Source organism: Chironomus tepperi, unplaced genomic scaffold (genome assembly GCF_022539635.2).
Source record: "Chironomus tepperi strain 1889 unplaced genomic scaffold, CSIRO-AGI_Ctep_v1 contig_128, whole genome shotgun sequence".
Lineage (NCBI taxonomy): Eukaryota > Metazoa > Arthropoda > Insecta > Diptera > Chironomidae > Chironomus > Chironomus tepperi.
In genome coordinates, this window is record NW_027226250.1 from 2,096,640 (window position 1) to 2,123,645 (window position 27,006).

The 27,006-nt window shown below is 31.9% G+C and overlaps 1 protein-coding gene across 6 annotated transcripts in view; it reads right to left on the minus strand.

The window, feature by feature from the left end:
• The window catches only part of side-III (sidestep III), a 135,493-nt gene that overhangs the window by 80,452 nt on the left and 28,035 nt on the right, over positions 1-27,006 (minus strand). For all 6 annotated transcript variants that reach the window (XM_070636536.1, XM_070636533.1, XM_070636532.1 and 3 more), the window contains exons 3-6: positions 25,120-25,258; positions 19,973-20,111; positions 19,764-19,833; positions 16,656-16,766 (exon numbers count right to left, since the gene is read on the minus strand). In XM_070636536.1, the coding sequence (XP_070492637.1) occupies positions 16,656-16,766; positions 19,764-19,833; positions 19,973-20,111; positions 25,120-25,258 (459 nt within the window). The remainder of the gene's footprint in view (positions 1-16,655; positions 16,767-19,763; positions 19,834-19,972; positions 20,112-25,119; positions 25,259-27,006) is intronic.

Below are 27,006 nucleotides of genomic sequence, written 5' to 3' on the forward strand. Positions count from 1 at the left end.
GTCGGTTAGTCGATCCAAAATTCGGCATCTGGCTAATGTGACTCCGGCTTAGTACTTGCACTTCGCTGTTCGTACAGATTAATTGTGATCTATGATCTCCCATAGATGACGCCAGAGGCTGGCTCAATCGCTTCCACTTGCCAATTCCCAATGCTAATTACAATACCTTCTCTATCGACAGCTTCCTTCCAAGTATGAGACTCTGGAATAATGCCGGATTTAAATCCACTCTGGCATCAATCAGTGTCACGTCGGCCTTAGGCTGTATTTTTCGATCGATTAACCGATTTGTGCTATTCGGGTAACTTTTTAAGCATTTCTTTGATGTTGGATATTTGTAAATAAACAGCCATGCTTTCTGTAAATGTTCAAATTTCAAGAATTTGTTTGACTTGAATTTAAGCTTTTTTTACTTTTTCGACACAATCTCAAAGAAAAAGAGTCGATAGAATATGTTTCAATGTTGATAACTTGAGTACTTTTATTTTATTATTGTATACATGCATGTATTTACGTATGTACGGTACTCGAGTAATTTTTTTTTGTCGAATTTCAAGTTTCGTTTTCGTTCAACGTTTTTGCTTTCCTTTGTGCCTTTTTACAAAGAATATTATATGAACGAATGAGAAAAAAGTACCGGCATAAATATGAGAAGTTTGAATCTTTAAATTCTATATGGAAACATTTGCATTCAGATCAATCAGGATCAGTATGGAAATATGGAAAAAGTTCGTCTGCTTTTCTTATTGCTTTTATTACTCATTGCATAATTCAATGTTTCTCAATCGTAATACTATCTTTGAACAGTGGTGAGCAACCTTTCTTATACCACGGCAAACCTTAGTGGTAAATCTCGACAGAAATCGCATCCGGCACACGGTTCATGGCATTTTCAAATAAAATTTGGTGCCACACTAAAGTTTCGCAGCACACAAGTTGCCTACTACTGATCTAGAGCTTTGTCACTCAACTTGTGACACAAATGAAGTATTTGATGACTCAATAGCTTAGTAGTGCCCCAATATTGGTCTAAATTTACAAAATTAGTGAATATTTATATCGAATTTAGACTAAGTTCGTAGTACATAAGGATGGTCCAACAGATCGATGTGATCATAGTGTCTACATATCTAAACTAGTCTTACTGGAGTGAACATCAGCCTTTATTGATATCCTCAAGGATTTATAATCTAATAAAAAACAATCGACTCAAAACAGCAGGAAAACTTAATGGAACTTAACGGATACTGTAAAACGTTTGATATCAATTCCCTTATGGGATATAAATGTGCTACTCGGTAAAACTTCATAGATGAAATAGAATTTTTTTTGAGAAAGAAGCAAAAAAAAAATTCATTCTCCTTTTTTATGCTGTTTTGGCTCGTATTTACCACACAATTTTGCATACATATCCAGCTCATGAGCACATTGTTCAACATTATTCAATAATTTTTTTTTCGAATTGGATACATGCCCGAGTGTAAAACTATTTATAAAACTCGTTATAGACTATCGACAAAAGAAGTTATGTGCATATTTGAGTCGATACATGAGCACGACCAAGTTTTCTCTTTTTTTTCGTTTATCTATCTCCTTTTCCTCTTCCTAAGCTGATTAAATTGCATGCAACTTCTTGCATTTGAATGGATTCACTACTAAGTAGATATTGTTGTACTTTGTGTATAACAATTTTTTTTTTCTCTACCATACCGGAAAGGCACATGAGAAACAATCTTCACTTTATCTTCACCATTAAATTTGAAATTTCCATCTCCTATATATGTGCTTTACGTAATGTTATTGATTCTCAAGTTGTTGTCGAGTAAAAGTTGTTGAAGTAGAAGACATACGAGAATCGTAAGATATGCACTATGGGATTTTTTTATGCTCCCCCCTTTTTCCTTCTTTATGGAAGAATTCACACAAGAAAGTTTTCAGAGTCAATGAATGAATTTGAAATTTGATAGTTTTTGGAAAATTTGATTTGTTATGAATTCATTTAGGTAAGTCCAACAAGTGAAAATGAATATCTAAGACTGTGGTGGACAACCTTTTATTTTTCGCGGCACACCTTAGTCGTAAACTTCGACAGAAGCCAAACACGACGGCACACATGACCGCATACTTGATGGCACATTTGTGTATCGCGACACACAGGTTGCCCACAATTGATCTAAAAAATTATTTTATGTAAATTTTTGATGATGAAATTTCATAAAATGTTCAACATGTGAAGATTTCCACAGGTATATTTGTTGCTAAGGTATTAATAAACATGGGTAGAAAATACTTTTTTTTTTCCTAAATAATTAAAACTCTGACTATTGATTTTCCTTTTCCGAAAATAAATCTAGAAGTTGTAGATACATAAATTGATTATTTGGTGAACAACTGTGCTCGGTTGTTGTTATTGTTTCATAGACATATCGGAAGTTAAGAATTTGTTGTGACACACGAGTAATTTCGTTGAACACAAAATGTCATTGGGTTTGGGTTTTCTTATAAAATTGGCTGATATACGATGAGGAAAATCGATTCGATAGGATTGTACAGGTAAAGGATTATGTTTTGATTCGACCATTGACCTCATTTGATTTTGTGGTTAGTGAAGTGTTACTAGATATTTTGAAAACGGGTTGACTTTGAGGTATTAGTTGAAACTAGGTATTATTGTATTTCTTACGACAATTTTGTTTTTAAGAATAAAGCATAAAATCTTGGCTTAAAAATATACCAGTAGTGGGCAACCTGTATCCCGCGGTACACTTGTATGTCTTATTCCGTGTGCAGTTTCATTCGAGTTTAACCATGTGTTGTTTCATTCGAGTGCCGTGAAAAATAAAAGGTTACCCACCACTCTAATCTACAGTTCTGAACTCGAACAGCATTTTTGTAAGACTCTTCTAAAGCTGCCATTTTGCTTCATGAATTTGCAATCTACAAGCTCTAATCTTAATCCTAAATAAGCTTCAATATGTAATAAACAAAATCTTTTATGACGGAAATTGCGACTTAAATCGCTTCATTAAATATTCAATTCATTTCATACTGAATTTAAGCCTTTCATATTAAATTAATTTCACTAAATTTTAAGAACGATCGTAGACATAGTAGAATTAAAAGAGTGAGAAATTTTCTATTTAAGTTCTTTCGTACATGAATAATTTTTTCTACGTTACAATGAACTCGTTTTGCATAAGTCTATATTAGTGGTGAGCAACCTTTGTGTCGCGGCACAGTAGTGTCCTAAATTTTTTTTAAAGTGACATAATTCATATGCTGCTTGCGGTTTTGGACGAGGCTTAAGTGTGTCGTGACACAAAGGTTGTCCACCGCTGCTCCAAACTCTCATTCTCTCCAATTTTCTCATTACCATGTCGTGCTCATTGATAAAATGTCTATGGAATATTCCATAGGCTTCTAATCCTATTTTGTAATGTAAAACGTTCGAGTATTCAGAAAGTATCGTCGAGACTTGCAATTATTTAATATTCTGTAAATCATTTAACATCACCAATCGTCTCGCTGGTGACTTTAAATGCGACACAAATATTTCTCGTGAATGAATTTTCATGGTAATTAGAAAATAGAAGTAGAAATGGAAATTTGTAGAAAAATTCATGGTTAAAATTGTGTTGGTTTGATGATTATATTTGCATGTCCTTTGCTGCATGGTTGTATGATGATAGATGCTAAAGGTCGAGTAGAAATTTCTGTGTAGCTTACACATTTTTCCACTTAAACAGTGGTGGACAACCTTTTATTTCTCGTGGCACACCTTGGTCGTATGCCTCGGACTTGTTGCATACGATCCATAGCATTTTGAAATTTTTTGATGACATAATAGTGTCGTGGAACACAGGTTGCCAACCACTGCACTAATACCAGCTTATAACTGAAAATGACTGAAAAATTTTCATTCAAAAATGTCTCGAACCTAACATTACTTAACTTAGAAAATTCCATGCATTCATTTGCCCAACAGCTTCACCAGCCAACGCAAAGTAAATAACAAATACGGATTGTTTAAAGCTAAAAATGCCCCAAAAATGAAGAAGAAATAACAAAAATTCCGTTTTTCGCTACCTTCATCGCGCAACAAAAATGTCACAAAAATTATTCACATTGCTTTTCCTCCTGATTTCATACACCGTTGAAAGATAACATAAATGCTTTACATTTTAAACATGAAAAATGACACAGTCGAGTGGAAGGAAGAGTGAGATGGAAAATATTTCTTTTCTTTAACCGTAAGACATTGTAACAGATAAGAGAACAACCATTTACATTTTAGTGGATTTTTCCTCATCTACCTTTTCCTCCTTCGTTTTTTTTTCATACGGCAACGACATTTAAATAGATAAGAACGTTCGTTCCTTGCTGTCTTTTTTTTCCTACTTTTAGCATTGCTTGTGCATTACATCTTGTCAGATGATTTCAAAAAACATAGTTTGGAACTGACGATGAATGGTAAAGAAACAGAAAAAATCTTAATTTTGCTATTTAGTTCAATACATGTACGACTTATGGATTGACACTGCAATTTATATTTGTGTATTGAATATTTTTTTCTTCTGCTTCTGGTGATTTGAATATTCAGTGAAGAACGAATGAATTGAAATAATGTTGTTGGTAGCATTGAGTTTACTCTTTAGTTAACATATGTATGAAGTTGCTGTATTTACTGATCAGTTTGAGATATTTTGAGAAGGTTTGTTGACTTTCCATGGATTCTTATACACCCGAGCAGTAAAAATCGTTTAAATTGATTAAGATTCCTACCCTAGATCGGCGTGACACTGACTTGATGCCGGATTCAGTTTAAATAGAACACCACGATAGTGGTATTCGGGATCAAAGATTTAATTATTCATTAATTATCGAATTTAGGAATAATTGCAAGATTTATGACTATGTGATGCGTTAGTAGCTCAATATGTAATAAAAATGACTTACTTTAAGCACTTTGGTATAAACTCATACAAAGTTTAGCTATTTTAAATTGATTGGTAAATTAAATTAATTTTTGCGCATTTTGACAGCATAACTAATAGTAATAGAAATTAAAATTTCTATAATTGAAGGTTTGAAATGATCGAATTGTAATTTATTTATAATATATAAAGAAGTAAAGCGGGATTGAACTATAGTCAATTAAAAAATCATGAAATCCATACGGCAGCCAATAATTTTTTTTGTAACTGTGCATTCATGTCTTTGAACTAAAACTATATGACAGGAAGAAATTTATGGAAATATTTTAAAGTTTTGGATGGCTTTTTGACTATAAAATCGCAATAAATTTTTAATGATTAATGCAAATTTTATGACTTTTTAAGATTTTCTACAGTTTAAGTTTTAATGCAGTTTAAGTTTTGACTCATTGAATATTATGTTCTGATTCAAAAATGCTTAGGACCATTCGGTTTACTGCGTTCATCGTTTTAAAACCCGAGTCACACAAATGAAGAAAGCTCTAGAGATTGGGTCGCATTTGGACTTGGATGCCATATTGACGTGGTTGCCATAGACAGTCCTTTGTATGTTTCCATTTGGTGTTTATGAAAGAGATTTCAAAACTCCGTGTCAAATTATCCTTCATTTGTGTTGTTCGGGACAATAATGATGAAATTCTGTGATTCTTTTATTGAATATTTATGATTTCTTAAAATTCTTAAAAATCAAAAAACTTGCAAAAATTAAAATCGTATTCATTAGAAATCCTACAGGAAATGAAGCTTTATTGACAGACAAATTGAAATCAAGATCCGTTTTGTGATTGATGGACAAGTAGACAACATGCTACTTTCAAAATTAAACAAGCATATAAACTGATCAACATTTATATTTTAAACATCAGTAAATGCACTTAACATGAGCAAAAAAAGTACAAAAAAAACTGACAGAGATAAAAGCTGTTCAAAGAAAAAGCAGCAACACTGAGTGTATATGTACAAGTATCAGCAAATATAGATAGATATACAAAGATTGAAAGACTAAACGAATAAATGAAATTGAATTCTCGCTTTTTTTTTCAATCAATGAAAATTTTCATTCACTTGAATTGATTTTATTACTTTACTGATTGACTGACATTGGAATTGCTTCTTTTCTTCCCTTTTTTCCATTTTAGCTTTTTTACATAAATGAGGGAAGAAAATGTTCTTCAGCAAAGTCAGTCATCAAATTGTAGAAAATGTGCAAACTGTTTAACTTAAACTTTGTATTTATCTTATTAGGATTTCTAGAAAATTCATTGAAATTCATTCGCATATTATTCGCATATTATTCGCATGTAATTTATAAGGCGTTTCTAGGTTAATAGGATGGATTTTGTAGGTATATTGCTGTTCCCGAATAGCGATAGTTAAACGATAAAAACTCCAGCCTTAGACCAGCGTGACTCTGATTTAGTTTCAGATTCGGTTATCATGCCTAAGTCAAGCCGTCCAAACTTAAAGTAAAGTAAAATCGAATTGTAATAAGGATTTATTTATGCGCTAGATTTAGAAACACATACATTAAATGTTGATACTCTTATTGCTTTTATTCACACCTTTTCCTTATTTTTGTAAAAATCATTAGAAGCCGACCATTGCCTAATATTTTTGTAGTTATTTTAATGACGCACTGAATGACTTTTGAATATTTTATGTTTTCTTTTCATCGCCAAATTACAGTTGTTTATGGCTTAAAGAAGAACTAGAGCGTGTGATAATGTCAAAAACCATTAAAAGTTGTCGACCATCGCTTGATTATTGATTGCTTTAGATAAATGGTGGGCAAACTTTTATATTCACAACCGCCCACATTGGTGATGAGCCTCGATCGAAACTGTGATTCATGGAATTTCCAAAAAAGTATGACGGCACACAGGTTGTTCACCTCTACTTTATATTAAAGGTTCAATAAACTTAAGGGTCATGATTAATTGTGGTCATATCCAAGATCTTAATTGTAATGAAATTTGCACTAACATTGTTAAAACTCAAGAAACTACTAATGCAATCAACAAGACAGCACGAAATCTGATCTTGTTTACTAGGAATAAAAGTGAAAAACAATTCAGCACAGTCTATTCAAAATTAAATGCGAAGAAAATACAAAACTTTGATCACAGCAGCAAAAACGTTCTTTTAATTAACTAAATAAGTTCACCTTTCTTTTTATCCACTTACGAGTTCAAAAGAGCACAAGACATGAAGTATAATTTACTCGTTTTAATAAACCAAAATAAAAAAAAGTTGGAATGAGAACAGGAATAAATTATATGAGGAGTTGAAAGTTTTTGTACTTAATAAAAAAATTAGTTTGAAAATTAATAGAATTTTTCAGATTTACTAACGCGGTTGCATGAATAGCAAAAATTAATTTAAAAAAAGGAGTGGGGGTGGGGGTTGACATTTAACCCTAATCCCCTTAAATTGATTTAATTAGATCAGATGTTAGGTTTTTAGCGCATTTTTGAAATAACGACGCTTAAAATTTCACATTGATCGACTGATTGGGTCAGGCACGAGATCTTAGCAACCAGACTTCGTTAAGAGTTCGGCTTGGATTTGTTCTGGATTATTGAGTTACTGGACTATAGCTTGTTCTGGTCACTGGGCAAAAATGCTCTCAAATCTCTCAATAACACGAGGATTTTTAATATTTTTTAAATATTTAACGTCATAAATGCTCTAAACTTATTAAACATTCTCAAACAAACATCAAACTGTTAATAAACAATGTCTATCCTTCAAAAAATCTCGCTAACTCAAAATAACAAAAAACAAAAGTAGCGTAAAAACTTTAGATCCGGAAGTTGTCGTGTGTTTCAAACAAGCCCACATTTATTTATTTCATATTTTGCTACCATATTATCCATAATGTATATACTTTATGTGTATGTATATACTTACATTTTAGATGTTGAGGATTACTTATTATGACTTATACCTCACATCCATTTATATATGTTCGACGCAAATAAAAAAATGAAAAAATGAAGCACAGAAGGGAAAATAAAAAAAGAATTTTTTTCCTCTTTGTGTCTATAGAATTATTCATGTATGTATTATGAGAACTAATATGAAACATGAGAAAAATATGAGATAGGGACCCGTGTAGAGCAAAAAAAAAATAGTCGAGAAAGAAAATGTATATTTATATTATATGTGAAAAGGAAGTGGAAATATACCGAGCTATAACAGGAAGCATGCTTTTTTATATTTTTATCTTCCATCTCTCCATTTCTTTTTCTCCTCTGAACTGTGTATCCATTTACTACCTCATACAAGCTTGCTCTTTCGAAATGACCGGATCATACAATTTGGCCACAGAATAAATTCAAATTTGTACATGTTTTACATGATATAAGCGAGTATTGCTGTTCCATGACTTGCTACTTACTTTTTCTATCTCCCTTGGATGCATTTTGTCATAATAATTGATGACTCTATGAATGGGTGAATTGACATATTGTAGGCTAATTTGAACAATACTTGTGCAACTGTACAGAGTCCATGCACAAGACTTCAAATATTGTTCAGAAACCAGATTTCTTTTATGTCTCCGGTTAACTTCAAATTCCTCATCCATACTATAATCTAAAAATACTCAGGCCCAATAATGATTGATCTCGTACATTAAGCAGTCAAAACTTTTAAAAAAGGACGAATTTAGATTTGGCTGGATTTGAACCCACGACATTTGTGTTAGTATACTAAATATGAGCCAAGCACCTTACCTATTTGACCAGCAAGACACTCAGCTGACTTTAATAGATAACTTATCAAAAATAATAAATTTGGCATGAATCCCCACAAAATGTTCACAAGAGCTTTCTTATTCATCCTATCTGGTGAGATTTGCATCTACCATCACCTCATCCTCTGTACCACGTAAAAATATATTCTTTTTATTGAGTTTCTGTAGAAAATAAGTTTCGATTTGGTGCTGTAACTTGTAACTACTACAACTGTTTGCTTTGGTTGCTTCTCATTTCTGTTGCATAGAGAGATAAAGCAACAGAACATAAACTATGAGATTCATGACAATACAATACCGAGCATATAAAACCCCATAAAACCAAAAGCAGAAGAGCGATTCCATGAGTGAAAAAAAATTTGTCTTAAAAGTTTTTTATGAATATTTTTTTAATTAACTACTTTTACCCCAATGTTATGAACTTATATTATGTATTATTGTAATATTAAACCACAAGAATAACAAATTCACTACAAAGAGGCATATAACAAAAGATTTTTCTGAAAAACTAAACTTAATCGGTTAACTTTTCGAAAATTTCTAAATTTTCAATTGTCAATATTTCCTTAAGTATACATTTTCGTGTGATAAAATTACACAAAATACATTTGAAAACGCCTAGGCTTTGTATTCATATCTTATTTGTGCCTGTAACTACTGCAATTAAGGAGAAAATTGAAGAAAACACAACTTAATCGGTTAACTTTCGACCGATTATTGCAAAACACAAAACACATTTTTTGCCACAATTAAGCTATATTAAGATCTTTAAACACTAAAAATACATTTAGAATAGAAAAATAATCCTAAATGTGTTTCAAAAGTTAACTAAAAATGCATAACTTAAGAGAAAAATGAATACAAAGTTTTGTACTAAAAATTTTTCAGTTACGTTTACTCATGGAATCGCTCAGAACAAATGATAAGGGAAGAAAAGTAGAAAATAAAACAGAAGCATAAAGGAGGCTCAAGAATGGACACTGTAAATAATAGATATGAACACTCTTGTTTTATTGATTAATGAATTCGAAAGTCCAACGGAAATGTTAATTGCTTTAATTTGTGTTTTTATGCTTTAATTAACCCAGAGGAAATTTGTTTTGGTTTGAATATAATTTTCCTTTTTTCTTGGAAAAACTATTAAGCTTTTTAGTTTTGTTTTAAGCTTTGTTGTTTGTTGAAATCAGTGATGGACAACCTGTGTGCTGCGACACATCTTGGTATTAAGCTTCTACTGAAACCGCCAAAGACGTACAACTCAATGAATTTGCAAAAAACTTTAAGAAGAACACAATTGTGACGTGGCACACAGATTGCTCACTACTGGTTAATAAAAAAGAATAATATTTATGACTAAAGTTTTCTTTAGTGCTGCTAATTAGTAACGTTTAAAAACAATTCGATTTTTTTTCAATTTCATAGCTACGTCGTGTGTAGCTGCTATATTATTTTAAGTCAATTTTGCCCTCCCCGAAAAGTATACGATGTAGAAGTGGCTACAAATCAGGCTTCAGACCATCAAGACTTCGTCTTCATGCAAAATTTGGCGAAATTCGGTCTCAATCCCGTGTCAAGTTGACTTTACACTTAAGTTTTGGTCATTTCTAAGCCGTGTGTCTTCTGGGTCCGTCGTCCTGAAAATCAACAGATTTTGACAGGCAGTACACAGTGCTAGGAGATCAGATGAAACTCACAATAATATAGTCTTTAAGTCAATAATACGAAAGCGGCGGTTTTACATTTGTGATAGATAATTGACAGAATCCAACCAGCAACCACCAAAGAGAGGCAATGGAATCAACTGATACATACAGTCAGCGAATCTAAACAAAGTTGTCCGAAATAATCAGATTTAAACTTCCTATCTATCTAACTTGTTGCAGAACTAAAGCATCCCTGCCTGATTTGAAATAAAGCCTGTCCCTAATTCGATTAACAATTTTACGTGTACAGCAACTGACCATCAAGTGAATTTCTCCCTTAATTGTTGAAAAAACTAATACTTAGTTTTCATTCTACATTATATTTTCATATTTTCATGGAGAACAAAATAGTAAATACGAAGAAAACTTTTGTGTACAACGGAATGTATACATATGAAATAAACTTCCTATAACATGTGCATTTTCGGTTTTTGTGGGTCCGGGGGTCCAACATGTGAATTTATTGATGTGAATTTTACATCACAAAATGCTCATATCATATCATACGTAACGTACGTTCGGACATAGAGAGAGATGGAGAGATGTAAGTATATCTATTAATATACCAAAAAATAGTAGTAAAAGCCACAATTTTTCAGAAAATGCTCTATGGAAACCAAAAAAAGGAATTTTACGTGTTTTACGGGAAAATTCCTCCATATATGTGAAAATTTTACACAATTTTCTAAAATACAAGAGGAAATATGTGGGTGGAAGTGTAGGCGGAGGTGCGCGAACGGATGAAGATAGAATGAGGTAACAAAAGTTGATTGAAATGGCATGAAAATGTGAATGGGGCACTAATGCATGCAATGAGAAATTAGTTTATTGTTGATGGATATTTTGAAAGGATCTTACAATGGTGTATACACGTATACAATTTGCATAATAATTTACCAGTGGATGGTGCTGATAGGGAAGTGATGTTAATATTACTAAAATGTAGAAATTGAATGTAAATGTATGAGTAGAAATTGAAACAGTAGTGCGAACGAGGAGAGGTAATTGGGGTGGCAAAGAAAAGGAATATGATTGTAATAGCGATGATGTTGAGGATAATGTTATCAAGATATACAGTCATAGGCGCTCTCGACTTTACTCGCAAAATTCAATTCAGGTCATCAATGTTGTATTTTAACTCAATTCATATCGATATGAATAAGTAAGTAATTCTCGTTGACTGTTAGCCTGTTCTATAACAACTATTACTATTATTATTATTCCTATTGTTATTAAACATTTTTAGCAAGTGTTTTGACTATACGTAACTGATTTTGATTAGCATAGTAATTGTATGGTGAAAAATCCATAAAAAAATAATACAACGACTGAACCTTCGTTTGTTGTTCGAATTAGTTTTACTCCACTCGCTCTACTCAGTTACCCATAACAGCTTACTGCTCATTCTCTCCATCTCACTTTCCTTTCCTTTACCTTTTTTTTATTCTTTCTTCTTCGAAATATATAAAACACGCGATCTTAACAATATTACAGCAACTACAAGTTTAGAAATTGGAAATAAAACAGGAGTTTAGAAGTTTATTGAAAAAGTTGGGAATTTAGAGTTAGGGCGCTGTTGATGGCTGTCTAACTATGACATTGCTGAGCTAATACCTTTAAATTCAAAATCAATTTTTATTAAGGCTCCAACACTCTAAATATTGAGATGAGAGCCAATGTTAATGATACAAAAGTTAATACTGGGTAAATGTCAATGCTGGGACAGAAACTCAAGTTTGTAATACCGCCCTTGGTTAGATATAGCAAGGGGAATGGCAAATTTGGTGAAAGAGCTTGCAATAGTGGAATGCTTTTTGTTTTACTCTAAGCTCCACATAGAGACATGGATGTAGAATTGAAAAAGTGACTAAATTTGGAAAGCACTTACTATTCATGATAGCACATGATGATCAAAATAGAAGCAAAAACGTGCAAATACTATTTTGCTCTTATTTTTCTCGGATTAAATTTTTAAAATATGAAATTTATACACAATGGAAGCTAATGTTAAGACAAATAATTTGATTTATGTAGAAACATGGATCTTTATTTTAAATTTGCGAGTTTTAGAATTTAATTGAATATTGTAAGGCAAATTTGATACGACTTTATTTGAACCCACGACTTTTGGGTTTCCATACCTAGCACCTTACCTATTTGAGCAGTAAGGCACTTAACTGCCCAAATCTTAAAAAGTCTTTGTATATAGACTTAAAACCACTTCCTTAGTCTTCATATTTTAAAATAAAACAAAGCATACAATTTGTGACAATTTTTGGACAAGTCTTTAATGTATCAAAAATACTTCAGACAAAATGACACCAACGCAATTCCATCTTATTGAAAATTCCTTAACATTAAGAATAAAAAAACTAAAAATGTACGAAATGAACGTTTTCCTCAACAATTTTCTTAAACAAAGAATTTCTTTTCAGCAGTATGAAAAAAAAGCACAGTGAGAGAGAAAGCAACAAGAAAGGAATTTTTGTTCTTCGCTCGCTTGCCATGAATGTTATATTTTCTTCACGGAAAATTAAATTTTTGCTTTTGTATTGTATATCGCTTTTTTGTTCTCCAAAATAAAAACGTATGTACATATTATCGCGCGCGCGAGGCAAAAGACTGGGTCGAGTTATTCAATTTCTTTCGTTTCATTTTATGTTCTGCTTTTTTTTGTGTGTGTTTCTTGTGGGTGGCAGTAAAAATGTTGTAATATTGCACATTCCTAAAATTTTATCGATATTATGTATACTTCATATCAATATACTTTATATATTATATTTTATTACTGTATTTTCTTACAGATTTCTATCAAGGTAGCGTAATTTGATCGCAAGGAATTTAATTACAATAAGGATGGCTTTTGAGATTTCCTTTATTGGAATTTTGCATGCTTGACGTATTTTTATTTTTTTTGTCTGGATATATTTAGTTGTGGTTTTTCAAATTATTCATATCAATCATGTGGATATCATATATCAATCATTTCAAATTGCATGGAATGTAGACATGGGATATTTTTGACTAAAGAGCTTTTCATACATACACCTACGTGTTTAACTATATTTAGGTATGGAAAAGGTGAATTTATTAGCTTCTCATGCTGAAAATATCTCTATTGAGAACCATTCTCGAAATTGAATTTGGATCTCAACAATAAGCTTCAGATTGAGATTTCTAAAGAGCTCATCGTATTGAGTTCTTAAAAGCGAAAGTTGTTGTGCTGCTGAGTATTAACTTTAAGGATTTCTTGCTTCTGAATAAAGTTTATGTGAGAAATTTTTGAGTAATCCCACAAAATTTGATTAAATTAAAGGTAAAATTTGTTGATTTAAGTCATACTTGAATTTTTGGAAAAATCATCGATTACTGTAGCAATAGCAGAATCCAAGCATCCAAAATTAAAAATAAAACATTTTAAAACCTTGAAACTTTTTGTTTTGTTTATCGTCGCACTTCTAATTTTCTCATCGATACTCTCGTTTTCAGAACAAATTAGTACCCGTCCTTAAGCTATTTCTATTTTAGATCAACAAAACTTTTTTTTACATCACGATAAATTTATTAACATTTATCTTATTTGAATTATTTATAAAGAAGCAGAGATAGCTCACTTAGCAAGGTGCTGGTCATGAAATTTAGTGTTGAATTCGAACTCCGTTCGAATCCTATAGCCCCACTTTAGTGATATTTCGGAAGTTTAGACACAGACAAGAAGCCAAATATCTCCCTTAAAGTCCTACTAAGCGTCAACTTAACGGGGAACCATGCTAGTTTAAGATGATAATAAATCTAGGTATTTATAAATACAATAATGGCAATTTCATACATATTTGATTTAAAGCATCAAATTAAAAAGTCTATGAGACTACATTTGATATTGGTCACGCTTGAATGAAGACAAAAAGAAGCAATACAAAGCCCACTCGAAATTTATGTATTGAACACTTCTGCATTTATTATCTTTAACTTCCCACATTTTGTGTACCATCTCCTTCAAATGCGAATTTATGAAAAGACCTTCGTTTACGTGCTCTACTTATTGTTTCTTGTGCCTTTTTTTATATCCATATCAATGCTTTAATAATATTGAATGCATAGCCCATTGATTGTATGATTTCATATGGGCAATTAAAATCAATCAATATTGTGTACATACATGGCATGAATGTGATCAACATTGATTGAATTCCACTATCTTATATATTCTGAATATTAAAAAAAAGAGTCGAGTGAGTGCGGTGGAGAGAGTGGATCGAGTAGATTGAAATGAAAATCAGGATTGAGCATGCAATCAAATACATACGTATGAATGGATATGGTTATATGTTGCTGCATATCCAATTTGTATTCATGAAACTAGAAAATTTTCTATCAATCAATTTATGATTGAAAAAAAGAACTGAAATCAAAATAAATGAACCGAAATTGTATTTAAGTTTCTAATTAAAAAAAAATTGTGAATCTTTTTTTTATATTTTTTGTTCGTTCAGTTTCCCAACCGAGAGAATATACAAACAGCATCAGCAGTTGCAAAAGCATCAAAAGGAAAATTCATTTTCCAGATAGAAAATTTTCCAATTTGATTTCTAATTAAATTCAAATATCAAGTAGCACAAAGAAGGAGATGGAATGGAATGAGATTATCCTTGTCATAATTTTGTGTCAGGATTTAATAAAGTGCTACTTATGATAATTGATTGGAAGTGAATTGGGATGAAACAAGTGATTAACAGACATCGTTTTGTTACAGGCAGTCCTTTTTCAGATTTGAGGTTAAGGGATACCAACCAACAGCACTCAGTAAGACATAGAGTCTATAGTGGGATCAGAAAAACAGCTCTGATGGCATTTTTGCCTAAAGTCTAAAAAGGAACGTCTTTATTGCCGAGTCGAATCACTGGGTCGATGTAGCAATAATTAGATACCAAAGTACTAAGCCATTCCGACACCGAGCCACTTCTTATTAAATCATAAATTGAGTTAATTACCATAATGCTGTTCACTAATCCTTAATTTTCAAAGTATTTATATTTTAAAGGAGGTAGCTACGTTGGCAACAAAATCTGTACAATTTTCCTCCTAAGGATATTAGGATAGAGATGCAAATGTGTCGCATCTAAGCTTAATATTATCATAAGCAGCATTAAAATTGTTTAATTAATTCAACAGTATTTCTTCTTTTTATCGGATCAGAATTATTTTCTATCTGCATCTCCCTTACACACAGATTTTTGTTTTTTTGTGTATATACATTTATGCCTTTGAACATTGGCGAATGGTTTATGAAAAGTTTTAATTGGATTTTTTGTTCTTTCTTCTCATTTTTCCTTTCTTTCATTCTGAGGTTGGACTTTTCCTCAAATTGAGATTGGAAATAAGTTGATCACACAAAAATATAAGTCTGTGTATAAAATTTTATTTTAATACATCTGAAGTAGAATTGAATTTATGGTCAATATCGAACAATAAAATCAAGTGTATTGAGAGAAATATTTTTATTATTAAGAAGAAGGAAGGATATTGTGTATTTATTGATTGCCTGACGATTGAAAGTCGAAAGGTGATGTTAAAATTCTTTTAAAGCTTCCAATTAGGTATTTGCGAGAAAAGGATAGAATTTCTCTCAACTCTGAAGTGTGGATTGATTATTAGTAGTTTTGTATGGTTTGATTTACAAGCATTTTTAAGAGGTCTAGAGAGATTATACGTAAATTGATAAGCTTTAGTTATCTTATTTTAATCGAATCAATATTTACTGGTAATGGCCACTATCTATGTATACATATTAGGTATAATGATGCTTAGCAAAAGAACCTACGCAAGCGTAATTATGTATATGCCTCGCGAATTATATCACTGTTGGTATTGGTATTGGTAATGGTTCCAAATTTAGGACCAACCAGTGAATCCACGAAAGAACCTCCTTTTTTTATACAATGTATTAAAATTTGAGTTTAAATAAGTTCAATGTAGCTATATACCCTCAAAATGCATGGTTCGATATTCAGGAACAATCATCGATCAAACCTTAAATTGACCATTAAATAAAAACAATTGATCAGCCAGATGTTTCTACACCTGTAATATTTATATCCTTCTCGTTCACCAAACCATCCAATTCATAAAAAGCTCTCACATTTTAACAAATTATCAATAAATCTTCATGTAGAGAAACCATGAAATATCATTTATACTCACCACCTCTCACTTCACATGTTAAAACAAGATTATTGTCTTCCAATAATGGCCCGACTGAGCCGGCAACATCTCTCCCAGATGCATCATAGACAAGTATTTGATGGGGAGGAACTAGATTAAATAAAATAGAAAGAAAAAGAAAATATATATATAAGTAAAACTGCATACGTAAGATTTCAGACCGGATGTATATGAAACTTTATAATCGTCTTGTGTCACGTAATTGATTATTGATTTTCTTATTCATTCATCTCTCTTACTCGTTTTCCTTTTTTTTCATTTTCATTTCACTTCACTTTAAGTGTATAAATATGCTCTTATCGACATGCAGGTGTAAAAATATCACAAGGAGAAAAGCTTAAAGGGAGTTTGTTTTATGTGCCTTATTTTCTTCATCTTCAGACACCTTAAATATTATTTTCTTCTCAATATACAGAGTTGTTGCTGTTTTGAGAGAAAATATTAAGAAACATTTTGATGGGTTTGATAATATCAGTACACAAAAGATAAATGCTCGAAGGAAGGTTAATAGATGCTTTAGGATAATATCAATTTTTTGGAAATTAATTGAGGGTTGATATTATTTTTTATCTATTGAAAGGTTTTGTTTTGGATGTCTCTATTTTTAATTCTGTTGATAAAAGCTAGAAATGAAATTTAATATTTTATTTTGAAACCATTCGGATGGTTATGGGTTTCGACCTTCCTTTGGATTTAATTAACCTCAGAGATCATGCTTACGCAATTCTTATAGGTTTCTTGACAACTGCCCCTATAGGCAGAGAACATTTTCTCAATAGCTTGCCAACTTTAAATGCACTTAATGAACATGCTTGTGAGCGTTGCTCTCTGCTTACTCTGCTTTTTTTTGCAAGGACTGGTTTTTAAAAAGGTAAGATTTGTAAGATTCAAAATTTTGCATGTTGGGAGTATTCTCTGTCGGAGATTCTCTGTCGTCCTGCAAAAGAAAAGCTTTTGAAAAAGCAGGTCAACAAGACATCAGTAAGAATATAAAAATTAAGAGTACGGCTAGATTGGACAAACACTTTGAATGAATAATGCCTGAGAAAATGTCATTGCTGAGAAAGAAACACAATTTTGTTACTTTGTGCATGGCTGGAATCTACAAGAGAAACGACGGCTAAGAGCTACAAAAGCTACTTAAAGTTGAACAGTGATGAAAGAATTCTCTGATACAACAACTCTGTCGCTAAATTGCCCTTTAGTATGTTAATTTTTCTTCAGACATTTTCTACACTTTGACATTAGAGATACATGCAAGCGACGACGATGAAAATATTTTTGTTACCTCTCTACTTAAAGCTTAAATCCTCTGCATATTTTACAGGCATTTCTGCGAATTTTGTATTAAATTTTTTTTATCTTATTTTATAATTTATATATGGAAGAAGACATAATTCAATAAAAGTAATAAGGATTAGATGCGAAGAGATATTTTAAGAAAAAAATAAAAAATTATGAATGACAAGCATCACGACATGATATTAAAGAATTATGTACGCCCTAGGTGTTTAAGGAATTATTCTTTTAAGCTGCTTTAATATTCGAGGATCATTGAGTGAATCCTCCCTCAATTATTGTGAATCTGATAATTCAGATGAATACATTTAGATTAATAAAGCTTTTTTTGATTCAATGAACTTCACATCAGTGCTGTTGACAGAAATTTTGATATTCCCGATCGATAAATGAATTGAATTTGATAAACTAGAGAGAAATTATTGGAAGCAGGCTAGATAAAATATTGTACTAGACATTGGAAATTGACAAGAGGAAGTCAGCGACAAGGCCAGCTACAAACAACTTCTGTAGGAGGTCATAGATTACAATAGATTTGAAAGGACAGCGAAGTAAGAGAGATATTAAAAAGTACAAAAATAGAAGCTTAAACCTATCAAATCCTTCAAAGATTACAATTTTCCCAGAAAATATTTCATTATCTTTAATACATCCCGATTGTTTCTAAAATCTGCAATTATATCAAATAAGCCTATAAAGAATAATTTAAAATCTTTTGAGAAAGTCCCACATGCCTAATTTATTCACTTAGAAATTTATCTTAAGATGCTGGATCAGCGATTTTAATATATTTCTAAGAAATCTAAATCGGATTATCATCATTAACTTTCCTTTCCTATCCATTATTTTTAGCATTAAAAATAATTTTAAGTAAATCTAATTTTCCAATACAAAATCAAAGAAATCATTAAAATTCAATGTTTTTCTCGTTAATGAAAAGGCGTAGGAAGCTAGACATCATGCTAAGCAAACGTTGTAGACGGAGCTTAAAAAATTGAAATTTCATCATTTGGTGACAAATTTAAGATTTTTTTCAGTAAAATAAAGGAGCTTTATGAGAAATTTAAATAGGTGGTAACTAAGTAATTACTTTAATGCAAAGCATAATTTAAAAAGGAGGAACAACCTACGAAAGGGGCCAACTACATAAGGTAGCAGCCTGTGAAAAAGTTAATCGAAGAAAGGAAGCAACCTGCTTAGCAGGGATCTGCAGAAGGGGCAACTTGCATAAGGGGCCATCGAGGAAAGGCAACAACCTGCGGAAGATGAATTGATAAAAGCAAAAGCAAAAGCTCGGCTCTTGTCAAATCTGAACTTTAGATCTAGTTGATGGTTTTGTAGAAAATTAAAGCTGCCTACCAAACTTATCAATTGTTTAAAATCTATTTGAATCTTTTTCAAACAAGCCTAAAATTTGGCCGGAAGGCAGAGTAATATTCTCTAATTTACTCATAAAATATAAGATGCCTTTTTAAAAAATTCAAACTTGAAATCATTTTCACTAGCTGATAATTTTCCTCGTTAAGATAATTTTTGCGTGTCTGGCATAAAATTCTAAATTCGGCCTAAATTTTTATCTGATATCATCTTGTTTTACATTCAAATTATCTGCGAAGATTTTGCACAGAAAAAAAAATTGCAAAATAATCCTCTAAACTTTCCTCTTATTTATTTAACGAAACCAAAAACGGTGTCGATTGACAGAACCACGCAGAAAAAAAACGAGCACGAGATAGAGAGAATCTAAAAGAAATATCAAATTTAGCGTAAAAGCATGCCAGTACATACCTATAACAGTTAAATTAATACGATGATTTCTCGTAGGAGAATTTTGAAAGTCAACACGACAGCGATAAACCTGTGAAAGGGATATAAAATATACGAATATAGATACTGATAACTCTATGGATCGGAAAAAAACACATAAAAAATACCATGAATGGTGGATTTAACCGCACACAAAAAATGAATGAAAATTTACATATTGGACTACTTACGCCTTCATCGTCGAGCTGCACGTTATCTACACTTAATGTTGCTGGTTTTGATACTGTTAAAAAATAAGCTCTCGGACCGAATGCGTTCGTGTCCGACCAATATAGTGCTTTTGAGAAAGCTCTTCCACGAACGTCAAAACTGCAATGAAAGAATAATGGAAATATTTTTAGATTTTTGCGATTTAATTGGATATTTATTAAAGCATGAATTAATGTAGAAAAGTGATGAATTGAATAATTGTGGGATATTTTCATTTGGTATTCTATTTTAAGTCAGTTGTGCTGACGTCAACTGGTTTGGTCATCAGATACGTATTATTTAATCAGCAATCATAAAATCCTACGAGACTTCCTTTAAAATGTTTAAATATAAGATTCGACCAGACTATATGAACATTCGCAAATTACGTATAATGCTGAGAATAGTATTTTTAGATCCTCCCTCCCCTTATAGAATAGAATATCACATTGAGTTTGCTTATAGAAAATTGCCACAGCGATTGATGATCTGTCGTTCCAGCAAATTCAACCTAAAGCCTCTATAGAATTCCTATGTTCTTAATGAAACCAATGATGTCGAATGTTGCTTTTTACGAATATCTTCAACAATAATACAGTTCTTTTCGTGTTTGACCCACTGCATACACAATGACCTACTATGATCTGCCAAGAATATTGACGATTGTCTCATTATCCATACTACAAAATCTGCACGACCTCCGAACATATTAACGCTTTTTAAAAAATCATGCCAAAGATTAAATCCTCCACTGATCCTCCATGCCACAATCCAAATAATTCATTCACTTTGCTACAAAAATTTGATGTAATATTTTACAAATAAAAGTAAACAGCTCCATTTATTTTGCAAAAGATTACTCTGAAAATCCATAATATCTATATACACAAAAAAAAAGTTATAGCAAAAGAACAAGCCAAAGAGGGAAATGAAAAAAATTTATCACGAGTTTTGTGTTAAAATTTGATTAAAAATTCATTGATTCAATTTAGCGTAAATGTACTGAATTTTCATCGAATCGATACAATATCTCTATAGATTGTAATAAAAAAAGAAGGGAAGGCAATAAGGTGAAAAGGAAATAAATAAAGCGATCGTTTTTTGCTTTTTCGCCTCTTCATTAAGTACAAAAATTGATTTATCGACGAGGGGCTATTTGTTGATAATGAGCTACAACTTTTTTTGTTGCCCTCCCCACGCCACCTTCTGATTACATTACAAGGCACAAGTATAAACTTTTTTCAGCCCCAAACCCATAATATACAAATTTTTCTGTGTATGTTCGTCGCTTAAGTCAGCAAAAAAATAAAAACTTTTTCCTTTCTTCCCATTACCACTGCTATCAATGAACGGAAGACACAAATAATGACATCGTAGAAAATGTCTTGTGATAGAGGGTGAGGAGAGGAGCTGAAAAAGAAGAGAAGAAAAAGTTTTTTTGTGTCTTTCGTTATTTAGCGCTTAATAAGATCATTTTATCATCACATCGGATGTATAAATATTTCCATTATTAATTACATTCTAATCATTTTTCATTCATTACCATGATAAACGATGGGAGAGATGGAATGAGCATTAAATTAAATAAACATTAACTTCCATTAAGCATAAATGATAAATTTAATTTACACCGTTTTGTTTTCTATTTCTACAATTTTTACAGTCGCATACAAATGACTGTCGACATTGGGTTTTCTGCTATTTTTTTGGTGTTGTTGTTCTTCATAGTACTCATGAAATATGACAAAAAATTATTCACAACATTAATTTTGTGTTCATTGGAGTCGCTGCTAAATCATTAGTTTGACATAATTTCTGGAGAAATGTTTTTAAGGTAATTAAGTTTGTAGTTTTTGGGAAGTAAGAACGAATTTTATCTTTCTGATGTAATTATTGCAAAATGATGATGATGATCAAGCTGAATCCAGAACAGACACGGAGTATATTCACAGAATTGAGCGTGCTTATTGATTTTGATTGAATAAACTCTTTTAAGACTACTTTGGATCCAACATCAGTAGCAATTTTGACACGACTTTGTAGATCAAGCGTAGAATCTTGGCCACTCAATGTGTTCTTTGCAGACATTTACTGACATCAAAAAAGATAGCAAGACATGTCAAGTTGGTCATGTATAAGACTTTTATACGCCCTGTAGCGCTATATGGATCAGAGTCATGGAACATGACACTTGCATGCGAGCATGCAGTTTGTGCTTCTGAGAAGCGAATTCAGAGAGTAATCTTTGGACAAAAGAAGGAAGAAGACCTTTATATTTATAATATAAGAGTAACAAAAAATATATCAGTTATTTAAGGATGCTGATATTGTGAAAAGAATCAAGGTCAACAGGCTACGGAGCATTTCGGGAATTAATCTTAAAATTTGATAATTTTTCTTAGATTTACTCAAAATTTAACAAACAGACATGTGAGCAATGAATCACGTGACATATATTCAACAATTATTACATCCTCCAGAATGCGTCTTTAAATATATTCACCAATAACTTATTTTTTTCATTGCTGACTGTTGACTAACGTTCATCACTCTACCATCATCTCATCTATTGTTGTTTTCCTTCTCATCATTTTATTCTATTGCCTTTTCAAGCCTTTCTTCTTTTCACTTCTTTCTGTCATACTCTCGAAATATTTGCAAGGCAGCAAATGAATTATGCGATGAATGAGAAATTGCCATAAAGGAGCTTTCATAGTTACGAGCCAAGAGTGTCTAACTCACTTATTTTCCACCCCTTTTTTACAGCTTTTATTTGCCTCTCTTTTCATTCATCCATTGCCAGATGAAGAAAAAAAAAGTTTTTTTATTTTTCGACAAACGTTTCCGCGCGCGTTTTGTGAACTTTATTGTGAGTCATAAAAAATTATTTTTTATACATGCTACTGGCATGTTGGAATAAAACTGAATACCACAAATGAATATTTAGGACTTTGCCATGTTTCTTCGCTACGCTCACTTTTTCATTTGGTGTAATAAATGTGTTGTATGTAGTATAAAACTGCTAGTTTGACATTAAAGAAACTTGAGGAACTGACTGAAAGTGACGCTTATCATTTCACTTTGATCGGGTGGCTGACAGGGTGAGGTAACAAAAATGCGCTCAAGTCCCTCAATAACACGATGAATTGTAGCATTTTATGAGATCGTATTGTTATTTGGAAAGAGTTGACTAAGTCAAGCCAACCAAAATGTCGCTACTTTAAGCCACAGTGTCGTTTATACAATATTTGTCCATAAAATTTTAACAAAAATATAAAATTGCTTCAGTGGAATGTTTATGACCAGTTATTAAAGCATTTGCTCTTTTTTTTCTATCTTTTGAATGTTATGTTGTTTTGTATGAGCACATAGTCAACCCATGATAAGGTAAAGAGGGGTAAAGAGTTGTAAAAAAATCTCAACCGTAACACAGCAAATGAGATTACAAGTCGTATTGTTTGTGAAATTATTATGATGGCTTAATGAATTACAAGAATGGTGAAAATTTTTTTAAGGACTCCCTTGAGAGACGTGACGAGGAATTAAGAAGAAAAGGTTGTACGTTTATGGGTGAAATTATATTATAAATGGTAGTGTAATTGAAGACGCTTAAGCGTGTCAGGATTTATGGGGATCAACTTTAATTTATGGCCTTGCAGTTAAATTAATTTTTGAGCTTCACGTTTTTGAGAAGTTTTTTTTTGGTGTGAGGATGAAAATATTTTCATAGTACAGGGGTGAGCAACCTGTGAGCTGTAGCACGTGTTTGGAAATGCCATGAACTGTAAGTAATGTGTGATTTCAGTCAAGGCTTACCACCATGATGTACTACAAAGAATAAAAGGTTTACCACCACTGCCATAGTAAGATTCAATTTTTGTTTGACGTAAAATGATCTCCGCCTTTTTTACGTTGGATAATTGAAATTTACGTAATGTCAGCTTTGTTTGTCCTCGAGTACCAATTACTCAACATTAATGGTAACATTCATTCATGATTCCATAGTGATAACCCTTTCAGTTTCATTGAATTTTTTTCAAATGTCACACTCGTCAACCTCAAATTTGAGTCTCGTAAAATATGTATTTTTAGATCTTGACATTTCAAACATTCTGAATGATATTTTTACTATTCAAACTGTCCAAAAGTTCCAATAATTTTTTTTTGTTCCTTAGTCTGAAAACAATTTCATTTCATATAAATTTCTCACATTTCACATTCATGAATATTTCTCTTCACATTATATTTATCATCATTTATAATTCTCTTGATAAACTTCCATGAGCTTTATTTAATGTACTCGAAAAATGGAAATGTTATAATGTTATGAAAATTGCAAGAATTATGAGAAATGACAGTTGAGCATAATGTTAAGTGCTACTACAACAACTATATCATAATTTTAACCGAGTTATATGTAAGTGTGACACATTTTCATATCGAATATTACAATCATCGCGAACTTCCCGTAATTTTAGCTATGTGCTTTCTGTTCTCTCTGGTTTTTTCTTTCTCTTCCATCGTCGATAATGGAAGTATGTTGTTGAATTTAATATTTATGGGGACGTAAGACGCTTTTTGAATAATTTTTCTACGGGATCAACTTTGATCGCTAGCCTTCTGAACCTATGTAGTAGAACGATATCAGGACTGGAGGTTAAAATGTAGGGCTATTAGCTTGTTATGTGCAGAGCTCGCAAGTGGTTCCGATCCCACTGTAAATCCAACTCCAGCTCATAAGGATGAGACCTTTAAACACTATAAAAATTTGACAGATCTCGACTAGACTTCGTACTCTGTAGAGCTCTGTTAAAATCCCATCTAGATATACAGTTGTTATAGATGTTCCTTTTTAACATAAATTCAACAAGTGAATAGACCCAGCAAATTGAATAGACAGCCAGAAAGACACAATCCCAAAAATACGCACCCAAATGTCCTTATAATCTCCTCACAAATTATTCTTTCTACATTCAAATAATGAATTACAAGCAAAATTTATCGCACATTATATGCTTTTAAGCTTTTCTCATTTCTTTCTTCTTTGTTCTCTTGCTATTAAGAAATTAAAGTAATTAATTCTAATCAATAATTAATTCATAATCCATTATTCATGGCCCTTCCTTACCTATACAATGGCTTTCCCGCGCTTTCGCGAAACCATAGCACCATATAAACACGATCATCACGCGCTTCTGGTCCGGGATCAATATCGCATGGTAATGTCGCTGTTCTCCCGAGAACTGCTTCTACTGATACTGTTGAAACTGTAAAGAATGAAAAATTATTAGTACAAAATGTAAATTTTGACATTTTTGATCATTTTAATGTTGTTGCTACATGAGACAAGTCTACATCACAAACTACTGATAAATACAGACATTTCATTCACATTTTCCATTACGCTAATTTATTTTTCCTATGGCAATGATTCTTTTAGATAAAAAATGAGTTCAAGTCACCAGCAAATGCATTCCACCCGCTGCTTACATTGCTTATATTCAACATCTTCCTCCCCGATTCTCTCGGTGACACAAAATGAAGGAAAAGAAACTAGCAAGAAATGGAAAAAGAAGGCGAAATTGTTTGCTGATGTGATAATAAATTGAAACAATCAACTGCAATTTCTGCAACTTACAAGAGCATCTCCCCAAATGGGATCTGAAATTGTCACTTAAAATCTCTTAGAGACAATCAAGTGCTTAAACTTATCTTACAGGGAAAAAAAGACTGTCTCGAGTGATACATTTGTATAGTGTGAAACAATTTTCCTAATGTGTCCAAAAGGTGTAGCTATATATGTGTGTGCTATTCGAAAAAAAAATTTATACGTCTCCATTTCCACTTCCGAGTTGTTTCTTTTGATGAATTCCGTGTGAATGGATTTAATACGAATTTCGTGTTGAAATGTTTGAGATTTGTTGATGTTGATAGTTTACTTTAAGAGACTGAGATGGATTGATGTTATGGCTGTAAAGTTGTGGGGTAAATGGGGCGGTTCTCTGAATTGTTTGTTTCCATAAATTTTTATTTATTTTTAAATTGTACCCTAGATCAGTGATGGGCAGCCTGTGTGCTGCGGAAGTGAAAAATTTTGGAAATGCCAAGAACATTATTTCAAGTTTGGCTTTGCTTGAGCCTTACAACCGAAGTGTGCCTAGAAAAATAAGGTTTTCCACCACTGACCTAGACTGAAAAAATCAATATATTTACCATTAAAGATAAAGATGTCTCAAAATTGGAGCATAAAGGTCAAGATACTGTTTGAAATTCAAAAAACAAATTAAATTCAGGCACACACATGGAAGTATTCTCACATTTACTCACGGTAGTTCTTTTGTTTTTACTGAATGTTTTCCATTGAGAAGCACACATGTGTATGACTAAAGGAACTTAAAGACGGAAAGGTCTTATGGGGAATATAAAATAACACATCTCATTTTGTATATCACAGAGTGAAAGAAAACAGGAAAGAGGAAAACGGAATCAGGAATGAGATATATGCGAAGACGATGTGAAGATGAAAAATAAAAATGAAATCTTTATTTGACACCAATTCAAATAAACGATTGCTATTTTATGTATGATGAAAAATGGACTCAATATTTCTTTCCAACAAATACAAATTTCTATTTTTGTTGCTTACTTTTGCCCTTTTTGAACTTTTTTTTTCTCTTTTGAAATATAAAAAGTTTGTTTTCTTTGTTCTTTTAGCTGTTTTTGGTATAAAAAAAAGTTCTAAAGTGATTGATTCATAAGATGGTAATTGCTTTTTGTTTGTTGGACTATAAATTTTTATAGAAATTTGTTACAAATTTGTAATTTCTCCCTTGGTATTCTTAGAAAGTATGACTGTTGTAAAAACAGTTTTATTTATCAAGAATGATGATTTGACATTCATAGAAATTCGGTTATGTCTAGATCAGTGGCATGTAAATAATCGACCACTGCGAATAGCTATGAAATCAATATTTTTGAGCAATTTACATATTTTGGCAGCAATATTCAAGCTGAC